Here is a 13,458-nt window from a genome sequence, read left to right as displayed (position 1 = left end):
CCTCAGCATTCCCGCAGCTGCTCAGAAATGGGAGATGGAATCATTGCTCCTGGAAGGTAGGGAGGTCCTTTATGTCTGTGGCCAAAGTGCACAGAAATGGAGAAGCGGGATGTTTCTTGAGGACCTGGCCTGCAATCGTAGAGCACTGCTGTGTGGACTAGAATACAACCCCACGTGGAAGTATTCCTCGAGAGGTAAGGGCAGGCGCTGCACTTGGTCAGCCCAGCTGTTTGCTTGTCTTGGGTCTTTTCTTTAGTGTCATTCCAAGATTTAAAAAATGGCTTCAGCAGTAGTGTGCGTGTGTGCGCACGCACGTGTGTGTGTGTGTGTGTGTGTGTGTGTGTGTGTGTGTGTGTGTGTGTGTTTTCCCTGCTTTGTTTTGTTTTGTTTCAGTTTGAAAGCTACCATGAAAGAATGTTTCTTCGGGAACAACCGGGCCTGTGTTGGATCCTTGCCCAGTGGAAATGCACAAAGTGTGGGTTCATATGTCACCAGATTTCCTTAGCACAGTAACCCAATCGTTAAGTTTCTTTTGTTGTTGTTAATTCAAATTGTAAACCCTCAGACATGCACACACTTTTCTAAAAGAGATGGCTTAAAGAGAGTAATTCAGTGGGAAAGGAGTCAGCTCCCCAGGAAGCCTTCTTAATTAATTATTGTTATTTATATTGGGGGACAGAATGATAACTGATTCCATTTTAAGTAGGCTTCAAATGTGGATAACTCGAAAGTCTCACCTTTGGTGGGACGTGTGTCCTTTACACAGCTCTCTGGGGTATTTGGAATGGGTGACAAACAGTGGTGATGGTCTCCCTCCATGCAGGACCCTCTTTCTCCCTGTCCATCTGCCCTTCCCCCAGCCCTCACACCAGCAAGCACTTACTTGAGTTTATGTAGCCGCTGCTGCCATGCATCAGGCTCTGTTTCTCCAGCCGGCTCCCTCCACCAAGAGAGCCTGTTTTAGCATAGCCGTTGCTGGTGACCCCTTCTGCAGAAAGGAGGAGCAGGTGACAATTTACAAGTGGAGTCAGTGCAGAGGGTTTCCTCATTCCCTGCCCCTCGGAAGCCTTCCCTGGCTTCTCACCCACAAGGCTCTGGGTTTGGGGCCCCTTTGCCACCTGCACTGCACGATACATGCTGCCATGCTCTCGGTTTGTTTGTTTTTGATACAAATGTCAAGAGCAAATATTCTACCCAATTTAAAAAGAAAGTTCCCTGGGTGGAGCATAGCAAGTTGCTGATTAGGAAAATTAAATATTTGAAAAGTCAGCAAATGATGAAAACTCCTTGAGGCCAAGGCCTGGGTTGGGTTTGCTCTTTTTGAATGCCTGGTCAGTACACTGGCCTAGGCTGGATAAGATTTCTGAAATTTTAGTGTCTAGATCAGGCAGACATATAGAGACAGAAAGTAGATTTGTGGTTTTCAGGGGCTGGGGAAAAGGGAGGGGGAATGGGAGTGACTGCTAATGGCCGTGGAGGTTTTTTTTTTTGAGTGATGGAAATGTTCTAAAATTAGATTGTTGCAAAGGGGCTGCACGACTCTGTAAATACACTAACAACCATTGAACTATACACTTTGAACTGGTGGATTTTGTGGGATATAAGGTAATTTCAATACAGCTGTTTAAAACAAAAGATTTCAGATATTTTGGACTTGCTCAATGGGAGAGTGAGTACCCATGGAAAAGGTTACATGTGGAGCCCTTCACACAGGCCTTATTGAGAAGAAAGCTCTCAAGATGGTCACTTACTTGGTGGTAAGGACGTAAGTCTTGTAGTTATTGTTTCCTTGATAACTAGAAAAAGACAAAGAAGAGATGAGATCTTAACTTATGTACTGAAATCTCTGTACTTTGGCAAGGTCTCACATCGTTCATAGGTTCAGCACATTAAATTAGGTTCAATATAGACTTTTATACACTTGTGCTTTAAGGTATTTGATTTGACCCACTCTAAAAGCAAATAGGTGCAATAACAATAGGGCTTAATGTACCTGGAAAATAGGTTTATATCCCTTTGGTACCGAAAGTAGTTAGTTACCCACTGATTTGAACAATGAGTTGTCTTGTATTAATGTCTCTCATATAACAATTAGATCTAGTCCAGGCCTGGATTTGCCTTTGAAGGAGGATCAGGCCCTCAAGTCACTCTCTTTCTCTGCACTGTCCCTTCTAAACGGTCACCCAGTCCAGCTGAGGCCAGTATATCATCCTGGCTGATTACACTGTGATGTGAAGAATTACCTTGGACCTCTTTATGAATTTGGGGGTGTCTCACGGACATCACAATTCATTCTAAAGTCTTCAGGGCCACCCCTGAGTATGAGGAGGTGTAGGAAGGAAGGGGGTCGGTAAGTCACATTTGGTGCTTGGACAGATGAACATCCAAGACAGACTTGAAGAACCAGTCCCTTTGCCTCCCGAAATTGAGAAGACTCCAAGTGATGGTAAGTCTATAGAGGCCACAAAAGCTTCCGGTGTTATTTCAAAACACCAATTAGAAGAAAGACCTCTTGCCTTCCTGAATCACTCTCTCATCTACAGCAGCATGGGGAGGTGAGTAGATTCCCGAAACCATAGCTGGGCCAATTCTGTGCTCTGACTGTGACCATCACCAACCACTACCTCCCTCTGGGTTGGACATCAAGGAGCACCTATCTAGCTAAGGTCGCTGGTTTCTAAAAGCACCCTTCTCGTGCACACACCCAAGCATATTCATGTGCATGTTTTGTATGCACGTATGGTTGGTGAAAGGAGAAGAGGAAGGAGATTGTGGGGAATCACTTTGTGCTGCTGGCAACTGCTGCATCCCACACCTGTCTTACTGCTCCCACGCCTCACCCTTTCCTTCTTCACCCTGCGTGTTCCTATTAGTTTGGTTGTCCTAGCAGCAACATGGGGTTATGAATGGCACAGAAGCAGCATTCCACGCATAAAAGGAAATGGTTTTTCAAACTAAAATGGCAGCTTGATTTGAATAATAGTCCTGTGCTTTCACTAAACCTCTCATTGTGTGGACCTTTGGGATTCTATGACACACAAAAATAAATTCTTTCTTAACCTAAAGGTCTAAGTCGGTGCAGCCAGAATTTTTTATTGGCAATATATGAAAGTCACAGGATCAATGAAAGAGTTAGAGCTGCTAAGGGGATATTTTAAATGTCTCTGAGTTTTTTAGGCAGTTTCACAAAAGAAATGTGTCTGTTTTCAGTCTTCAGTGTAGACTGCAACTGTGACACCAGTGTGATCCCAACTTTGTCCCTGCAATAATGGGGATATTATTCTGTTGGATTTCTGTTGCCCTGTATCCCTAAAAAAAGAGCACGGTTAAATAAGCTGTTGCAAATTCATTCAACAGGATAATATGAAACCATTATAAATGCTGATTATAAAAACTGTAACATAGAAATGGTGATTTTCATCTTTGAAGAAAAAGCAGAACACATTTTGATTACAAGTGTGTTAAAAAAAATCAACAAAAGGCTTCTTACAGGAAGAAACAGTCTATTTAGGAAAACATTTAAAATGATACAGTGGAAAAAAAAAAAGCAAAAAGAAAAAGCTAAGAAAAAAACTAAAAACAAAAACATTAGAAAAAAAGATACAGTAATTGCGGTAGAATTAGGAATAGATTATTTACTCTTTCCAAAAATTTTTTTACTTTTATAATGACACATATCATGCTCTTACCTCTTTCAGTGACTTCAGCGCCATCTCGTTTGTTCTTCTTGGTTACATCCATACCATCACCACCTACGGAAAAAGCCAGAAACCATGAATAACCATGTCTATGACCATCACTTTTCATAAGTATAGGTCCCTACTATTCAAGCTGAGAACCAAAACTTGATTCCTAGAATTCAAAGCATAATTCTTTCGTGTGTATATTTTTTAACAAGAGTCATTCCCATTTCCTGTATCAGTGAGAGAGTAATTTAATAGTTCCACCTTGGATTCTACTCCTTTGTATTGGGATCTTTTTTTTAAATTTTTTTTTTTTAATTGAATGGAGACACCATAATTTATCTCATTCTCCACTGATAAAGATTTAAGTTGCTTTCAACTTTATTTAAGTTTTTATAATGGAAAATATATACAAACAGGGAGAACAGGAATATCCCTGTTCCCATAATCCAGCCACAACAATCAAAAATTCATAACCTCTGTTTTTATAAAATTTAATTTATTTTTTTATACAGCAGTTTCTTATTAGTCATCCATTTTATACACATCAGAGTATACATGTCAATCCCAATCGCCCAATTCATCCCCCCTCCCAACTCCTGCCACTTTCCCCCCTTGGTGTCCGTACATTTTTCCTCTACTTCTGTGTCTCAATTTCTGCTCTGCAAACTGGTTCATCCGTACCATTTTCTAGGTTCCACGTATATGCGTTAATATACGATATTTGTTTTTCTCTTTCTGACTTACTTCACTCTGTATAACAGTCTCTAGATCCATCCACGTCCCTACAAGTGACCCAATTTCATTCCTTTTTATGACTGAGTAATATTCCATTGTATATATGTACCACCTCTTCTTTATCCATTCATCTGTCAATGGGCATTTAGGTTGCTTCCATGACCTGGCTATTGTAAATAGTGCTGCAATGAACATTGGGGTGCATGTGTCTTTTTGAATTATGGTTTTCTCTGGGTATATGCCCAGTAGTGGGATTGCTGGGTCATATGGTAATTCTGTTTTTAGTTTCTTAAGGAACCTCCATACTGCTCTCCAAAGTGGCTGTATCAATTTACATTCCCACCAACAGTGCAAGGGGGGGTTCCCTTTTCTCCACACCCTCTCCAGCATTTGTTGTTTGTGATTTTCTGATGATATCCATTCTAACTGGTGTGAGGTGATACCTCATTGTAGTTTTTATTTGCGTTTCTCTAACAATTAGTGATGTTGAGCAGCTTTTCATGTGCCTCTTGGCCATCTGTATGCCTTCTTTGGAAAAATGCCTATTTAGGTGTTCTACCCATTTTTGGATTGGTTTTTATTTTTTAATATTGAGCTGCATGAGCTGTTTATATATTTTGGAGATTAATCCTTTGTCCACTGATTCATTTGCAAATATTTTCTCCCATTCTGAGGGTTGTCTTTTCATCTTGTTTATAGTTTCCTTTGCTGTGCAAAAGCTTTTAAGTTTTATTAGATCCCATTTGTTTATTTTTGCTTTTATTTCCATTACTGTAGGAGATAGATCAAAAAATATCTTGCTGTGATTTATGTCAAAGATTGTTTTGCCTATGTTTTCATCTAAGTTTTATAGTACCCAGTCTTACATTTAGGTCTCTAATCCATTTTGAGTTTATTTTTGTGGGTGGTGTTAGGGAGTGTTCTAATTTCATTCTTTTACATGTAGCTGTCCAGTTTTCCCAGCACCACTTATTGAAGAGACTGTCTTTTCTTCATTGTATATACTTGCCTCCTTTGTCATCGATTAGTTGACAATAGGTGCGTGGGTTTATCTCTGGGCTTTAGATCCTGTTCCATTGATGTATATTTCTGGTTTTGTGCCACTACCATATTGTATTGATCACTGTAGCTTTGTAGTATACTCTGAAGTCAGGGAGTCTGATTCCTCCAGCTCTGTTTTTTTCCCTCAAGACTGCTTTGGCTATTCGGGGTCTTTTGTGTCTCCATACCAATTTTAAGATTTTTTTATTCTAGTTCCGTAAAAAATGCCATTGGTAATTTGATAGGGATTGCATTGAATCTGTAGATTGCTTTGGTAGTATAGTCATTTTCACAATATTGATTCTTCCAATCCAAGAACATGGTATATCTTTCCATCTGTTGGTACCATCTTTAATTTCTTTCATCAGTGTCTTATAGTTTTCTTTTTTTTTTTAACATCTTTATCTGAGTATAACTGTTTTACAATAGTGTATTAGTTTCTCCTTTACAACAAAGTGAATCATTTATACATATACATATGTTTCCATATCTCTTTGTGTCTTATAGTTTTCTCCATACAGGTCTTTTGTCTCCCTAGGTAGGTTTATTCCTAGGTATTTTATTCTTTTTGCTGCAGTGGTAAATGGGAATATTTCCTTAATTTCTCCTTCAGATTTTTCATCATTAGTGTATAGAAATGCAAGACATTTCTGTGCATTAGTTTTGTATCCTGCAACTTTACCAAATTCCTTGATTAGTTGTAGTTGTTTTCTGGTGGCATCTTTAGGATTCTCTATGTATAGTATCATATCTGCAAACAGTGACAGCTTTACTTCTTCTTTCCCGATTTGGATTCCTTTTATTTATTTTTCTTCTCTGATTGCCATGGCTAGGACTTCCAAAACTATGTTGAATAATAGTGATTTGATTCCTAGAATTCAAACTTGAATTCAAAACTTGATTCCTAGAATTCGAAGCATAATTCTTTCGTGTGTATATTTTTTTAACGAGTCATTCCCACTTCTTGTATCAGTGAGAGAGTAATTTAATAGTTCCACCTTGGATTCTATTTCTTTGTATTAGGATCTTTTTTTTTTTTTTAAGGTCCAATTGAGCAGGCTGCCCCCTGCTGAATGTTAAAGGTCTTACATAGAAGATCTGGTGCCCTGACTATAAAACTTCTGCTTTTTGCCCAAGTAACACATAGCTGAAGGATATCTGTCAAAGCACATGGTGCTTTCAACTAATTCATTTTGATGTATCCCATAACGTTCAGTGTTCTACATGGAGCTCTACGAATACAAGACATTCATGCTTCATTATTTAGAGTTCGGATGTGAGAATGATGTTTCATGGATTCAAATCAGGATAAAAACCATAATGGTCATACTTGTGTGGAACTTTACACTTCTTACAACATGAAACTTTCTCTTCGTAACACACCAGCCCTACTATGCTTATTTACAGACATAAGTAGTGAAAACATGAAGAAAATCAGTGTAAAATCTATTGAAATACATAGGAAAATATTTGTACATGTCATCTATGTTCTCCTTTCACTCTTACTGTGTTCTGGGTAGAAAAATCATTGAGATCTTGTCCGCTGTGTACTGAAGCCTGGATGAGATGAGGCAAGGCTGACTTAAGGGGTGGGGTCGGACTGGAGGGTGGGGGAGGAGCGTGATTCAGGCTTGAACACACAGGAGACCATGGCAAGGATCCCTGACCAACTGGGTGCGTTTGGCTGTAGTTCCCAGTCTCAGGCTCTGCAGGGACTTGAAATCTGTCTTTCCCTGTGGTTCTCTCCTCCCAGCCCCCCAACCTTCCCTTCCTCCTAGTTTATTTTTTGGATGTAGTTCAAATTGGATTCTAGAATCCTGGAGCAAGCTACTTCTGCCCAGGACAACCCTTTCTTGAACGCTTTTAGTCTTTTTCTCCTGCCTGGTGACCTTAGGGTCTACTTATCCATTAGGTGCAATGGGCACAGTGCCTAGCCCCATCATACTTTCAGGGGCCCACAAAAATGTTTGAACTTTTTTATAATCGAAAGGAAAAATGAACACAATCCAACCTGGATTATATTCTTTCAATGCAGGTTATTTTGTTTGTTTGCTGTTGTTTTTGTTGTTGCTTGTTTTTTTCCTGGAGGCAGAACATTCACAAAGACAAAATTATCCAGGGCCGACAGAAGTCCTAGTGCAGCCCTGGGTGACTTACCCACTGAAAATCAAGACCACACAAGACCAACTGGTCAAGTACCCAGGGAAATTCAACAAGATCCACACACTTAGCGTCAGGGCCTGATCGAATGTGCCAACTTTTTGCTCAGCAGAGTTTTTTAAATGCAGCAAGGAATGAGGCATCATGGAAAAACTCCTGGCTGCATCTGAGAAGAGACAGTTCTCTGCAGGTATGTTTCCCAGAGCCAAAGAGCAGGGGCTCCATAAGCAATTTAACAATGGAGTCCAGCCTCATTAGAGGGCCAAACGTAGCCTGTGACTGTCTGCCTTCCAGCTATTACCTGTATGACTTACGTCATACCAACCTACCTACTACCTGACACCCTCTCTGAAATCCTTTGTTTAAGCATTAATTGCCTTTGGTACCTCTGAAATCCCTCCCTCTCTTTCTTTTTTTTTTCCCCAACTGGTCATTAGCTGTGAAGCAGGAGGTATTTGGAGATCAAACATTCAAATGCCCCTAGCTGCTGGTGGGGAGCCACCTAGGTTGGCACCTGAATTGATATGAAATATTATCCTGAAAGGAACTGTTTATAACAATCATGGAAACTTTAACTTCCCACAAGTTATTGCTTAGTATGATCCTTTAATGAAAGTTGCTGCCGGCAGCTATAAATTTGGGTTTGGCTGGGTTGTTTCTACTTGTAGCCATCAAGGCAGACTGATGATAGCTCCACTCCATTTGTTAAGAGTCTCAGCATCTAGGCAGCAAAACTGGCAAGTGTTTTCTTGCCCTTTCTGTACCCAGAGATATAACAGACATTTCTAGGTATCCCCCATCTTTTTCTTAGGTCCCAATGATGAAGCCTTAAGATCTGCAGCAAAAAGCCAAGAGTTCCCTAACTTCCAGAGGGCATGAGGAGACAGCCTGCTAAGAAATCAGATGCCCCCCTCCAGGGCCTGGGGGCTCTTCACTGACTGGTGCTCTGGGATAGAAGGCCCCCTAGGTGGGTGCAGGTAGATTGGTTCTTGCCTCTCTCTCAGCCTACAACCCCTAAATGGCTGCATCCCATGGCCTTAACACAATGATTTCTCGGGCCTGAAGTACACGGGACGGAGCTCTGCTGACTTTGCCAAAGCTCTTTCCCAGATTGATAGTCTGAAATGGCACAGATGTTTTGGGAGGTGGTTTCCTTTAAACCAAAGGTAAGAGGAAGATTTCTGTGAGTTATCAAAGGAAAATGATGGGTTGAGGCACAAATCTGGACAGGGATCATCCCATGGGGCGTATAGTTTTCTCACAGGACTTCCTTTTTAAATATTTTAAGTGCCGATAGTTTTACAAAGTGTAACTTAGGGAAAGGAAAGATACATGACCAGGCATGTGTCTGAGCCTGCCTCTTCCAGCAGGGCTCATCTGTACACCTTCTTCCAAAAGCACTACTTAATGGAAGCACAGTCAAGTAGCATAATTGTAAACTTCTTGGATGTTTGAGCCACTTAACTAGAACTGAGGATAAGCAGGTCATTCAAGTTCTTAATTCCAAAATTATGTTAATTTCCATCCATAGTTCTAAGGCACTTCTTTGTGGCTATTTCAATACTTAATGTTCTTTTGAAGATGTAAAAATGATCCTGTGTCATTTGCTTATGTAAGAAAACACAATTCAAAAGCATTTTTCTACTTGTATGAAGTTTTTTCCTTTCCCCTTCATTTAAATGATGTCACTTCCACCTAAAACTATTCCAGTGAGGATGGGATGTAACCCAGGAAAAAACCGCTTATACCAACAGAAAACCATCTCATTGGACTTCTTATTATAACAACTCATGAAACACTTGGTCTTTGACACAAAGAAGGGAATAGAGAAGCTAAGTGTTTTTCTGCTTTCCAATCTCTGCATACTTTACATTGTAAAACCAAACAACAACGAAATAACCAAAGTGTGGGAAAACCACCCACTAGCTATTGCTCTGTTAGCAGAGAAGGGGCAAGCAGTTCGCAGGGGGCATGAATACCCATGCCCTAGAGTTAACTGTTTCAGAGGCTTCTGTCTCCACGCCACCCCACCCCCATGCCTCCCCAGCAATGGGCCTCCAGCTTGCTGCATTTGGCATCCTCCATTTTCATAACCCAGGGGTGAGGGAGCTTGGGCCCTGGCTTTGTGATCATGCCGCTTGTTTTGAGCCATGTTTGGTTAAATCCTGCCGCTGCTAACAATGGCAAATGAGCCAAACCAGACAGATGCAAACTTCTTTTGGTCAGGCATAATTTAAGAATGTGGTTAGTCCTTAGGTCAAATCGGTTTCACCAATCTGGGTGTCTATCCAAGCTTGAAGCAGGACTCCTAGCTTTAACTGCCCCCATATAAACTCTGATCAGATTTGTGTGAGTGTTTTGAAGGGGCCTAGAGTAAAGCAGCCCCCCTCTGATTCTCGGAAGGGGTCCATGTGGGGCTGGACATGTGCTTCAGTTTAGTTCTGACTTTGATCTGTGCCTTAGCTCTAAGAGAAAGCATGTGGGTGTAAGAAGAAACAATTCTCCTTTCCAAATAAATTTCTTTAAAAAATCTCACTCACTACATTTTATGGACAGAACAAATCCAACTCTTAAGGCTACTAATTGACCGCTTCTCAAAAGAAGTGAGGTGCCAGAGGCTTTGCCTACACTTCTAAAGGTAAAGTGGTAATTTGTCAGTTAGTAGTTAATATGGTCCAGTGAGATACCTAAACCGGTAATCCTCACGCCAAAATGAATTTCTTTTGGCCCAAATTGGCCAGTAAAAGACAGATTTTTTTTTTCTTGTTCCAAGTTTGCCTCCAGGAAGTTCCTGGATTAATTATATCATTTCATATATTCCACTTTACTTTAGATTAGGGCAATTGTCAAGCGTGATATACAGCAGTGTCCACCCAGCTCCTTGAGCTTTATCAGAACCTGCAAGCACAGACACCCGGGCAGCACTTTGGTTCTTAGTTCTCAGCAGCTACTTCTAGAAGCCCCAACTCACCTACACTTTAACTTCACCTCTGAGCTGTCCTCTGCTGTCAAGGGGAGAGAGGGGAAGTAGAGGAGGGTGGGGAGAGAGAAACTGATTGAGAGAGAAGGAATTATAAACTCACCATATTCTAAATAAAACAATTTAACACAAGTCTTTTTACAATACTGAAAACAATACCAAAGAAATCTGGCCACTGGAGCTCACTTTATCTTAACTGGCCTTTTTTCTTCTCTTTCCCACTGACAAAACTTTCTTATTGTTCCTTTAAAAGGAACCCTAAAAACAGAACACATAAGCCAAAGTAATCCTTTATGATCAATTAATCACTTCAACCAGAACACTGGAAACTAAATAATGTCATCTCAGATTCTCTGACAAACATTGAAGTTCTCAGTGGCAAACCTCAAATTAAAATCTCACAAGAAGAGAAAATGGTCAAATTCCTATTACTTACCTAGTTTGAGGTGTTGAAGGAATCAGAAGCAACTTTGAGTAAATGCCCCCTCTCTCCTTCTTCCCCTGACGTTTTCTTCTAGATGTTTGCTGTTCCCACTTTTTATCCAGACCCAGCCAAGGTGTGTTAGAGCTGAGTGATCTTTCAAAAATGTTCACTTCTTCTCTTGCCCTTGTTTCTTTTAGTTCTTTGCTTCCAAACAAGTCCTGACAAAGGTGTGTCGGGGTTTACAGTGTGACTCCACCCTTCCAATTATCTGACACTTGCCGAAATCCGCCTCCAGGATCAAACTTTACAGGAGGCAGAAACCTTCTCCAGTTTAGGTGGATCAATCATGTACGGGCCATGGGGAAAAGGGAGTAACTGTTCAGAATAAAGGAAGCGACATTTTTTTGCTCCTCCTTACCTTCTACAGCCAGAGAGCTGCCACAACCTGGTATTCCCCTTGCTCGCTGCCATGGGAATAGTCAGAATCCCCATGTGCATGACTCATGGTATAGCCAGGCATGTAGGGACCTGTGGTCAAGGTCTGAGCCTAAGCCCTAGAAAAAGTGTGAAGTTGACAGGATTTATATTCAAGACCTGTTTCCTCTATATATACCTTTTCCCTCTTTCCGCCATTCTGACCCAACCCAGGTCAATCTCACCTGGAGGAAACAGTGGGTGAACTAATTCAGAGTAAGATGTTAATGACTGAAAATATAGAGCAATTGGTGGCATAGGGTTCATTTTTTAAAAAGTAACCAGGTATAGTAATGCTGAGTCTAAGGAGTGATGTGAGTGACAGGATTTTAGGCATTTAGTTACCTAGTAATGGAGAGAGATACTGTTGGGGAGGGTTAAGGATGTTCTTTCCCCTCAATTCAGCACCCACGTAGTCTCTACACATGCAAAGACATGTGTGGACTCCCAGAGGCCCTATAATTCCAGGTACATTTCAGGGGGCCATTAGACTTTTCTAAGAGGGCCAATTTGCTCCAATCTAGAAAGTTCTCATGAGCACCTGGATAGCATCTGGCTTTCTGGGACCTCTGAACACTAACTTGAGGGACTTCCCTGGCAGTCCAGTGGTTAAGACTTTGCTTTCCAATGCAGGGGGTGCACCACATGCCTCTGGGCCAAAAGAACAAAACATAAAACAGAAGCAATACTGTAACAAATTCAATAAAGACTTTAAATATGGTCCACATCCCTCCACAGCCCCCCCCCCCCAAAAAAAAAGAGTAATTTGAAACTCTTGGTGTTGGGAATATAGGAAGTCTGACCCTAGAACTCACGCAGGTGGTTCTTTGGAACCATAGCATCTTCTTGGGACCCAACGCCAGGATTGGATTCCCTGTTCTGAGGCATTATTCCAAGATCCTGGAGGGGAGCTGAGGGATTCCTGTAGCATAGTGCCCATGCATGTCTACACCGTGCTATTGTGTGTACTCACACTGCATGGGAGGGTAGCAGACCACTAAGCACCCCTTGTGGGATTCTCACCCCTAAGCTCCCAATATTTCTGCATTGAAGTCACTCATTTCAGACCCCTTTCAATGGTCTAGAATGTGACGCTTATTGGGTTCTTGTTTTCTGGGATGTTCCTGCCTTCCCGAAATAAATATTTACTCAGCATGTCTGCTGTTAATCTCACAGAAGAGCACTGAAGGATCTGGAACAGGGAGAGCTTTCAGCATGAAATGAACATAACCCTGCCTCATTTATTCACTTATTCATTAACTCATGAATTAAAGATATACTGGCTTATTGCCTCCTGCTTGGAGCTAGACATTGAACTGAGAATTTGGTGGTGAAATATAGACATATTCTCAGTCATGGAGTTCAGAGTCTAGTGGAGGAAGATAGGCCTTAAATGTATTAGTCTGCTAGGGTTGCTGTAACAAAATACTACTGGTTTTGTTAAAAGCCAGAAATAACAAGTCCAAATGGAGTCATTTGCCCTCACAAGAGCAAAGCAAGACTTAATTGCAATTCCATCCTCTCCCAGGAATGGAACCTTTAAGTAGACAATGCGAAATTTCCTGATCAGCACTTAGTGAGGTAATCTGCATAATAAGACCCCTGCTGTTCCCTTCCCCCCACAAAATGATGACCTGGCCTGAAACAATTCTTTCTTGTCTTTTGCTAATAACATCCTTGCCCAACTCTCCTTCTGCCTAAAAACCTGCCATTTTGTACAACCCCTTGGAGAGCCCTTCTGTTTATTGGACAGGATACTGACTGATTCATGAATCCTTGAACAAAGCCAATTAGACCTTCAAATTTACTTGGTCAAATTTTGTTTTTTAACAGATTGGTGGCAGTAGTGGGATCCAAAGTGAACTTCTGATGGCTTTCAGAACATTCAGGCATGGTACCCTGTGAACCATTTTGAGTTCACTGCCTTTCTCACTGTTTCTGAGGAAGGTTGATGAGTT

General features: G+C 41.2%; 1 protein-coding gene across 1 annotated transcript in view; it reads right to left on the bottom strand.

Annotated features, from left to right (window-relative positions):
- COL17A1 (collagen type XVII alpha 1 chain) overlaps window positions 1-3,747 on the bottom strand; it is a 41,651-nt gene extending 37,904 nt beyond the window's left edge. Inside the window, exons 1-3 of the mRNA XM_067022752.1 lie at window positions 3,690-3,747; window positions 1,752-1,796; window positions 884-988 (exon numbers count right to left, since the gene is read on the bottom strand). Coding sequence (XP_066878853.1) covers window positions 884-988; window positions 1,752-1,796; window positions 3,690-3,741 — 202 coding nt within the window. The 5' untranslated portion in view covers window positions 3,742-3,747. The remainder of the gene's footprint in view (window positions 1-883; window positions 989-1,751; window positions 1,797-3,689) is intronic.
- Between the last annotated feature and the right edge of the window lie 9,711 nt (window positions 3,748-13,458).

The sequence above is a fragment of the Kogia breviceps genome, chromosome 2 (genome assembly GCF_026419965.1).
Source record: "Kogia breviceps isolate mKogBre1 chromosome 2, mKogBre1 haplotype 1, whole genome shotgun sequence".
Lineage (NCBI taxonomy): Eukaryota > Metazoa > Chordata > Mammalia > Artiodactyla > Physeteridae > Kogia > Kogia breviceps.
Note: the sequence above shows the minus strand (reverse complement) of the source record. Positions and strands in the feature narration are given on the sequence as shown.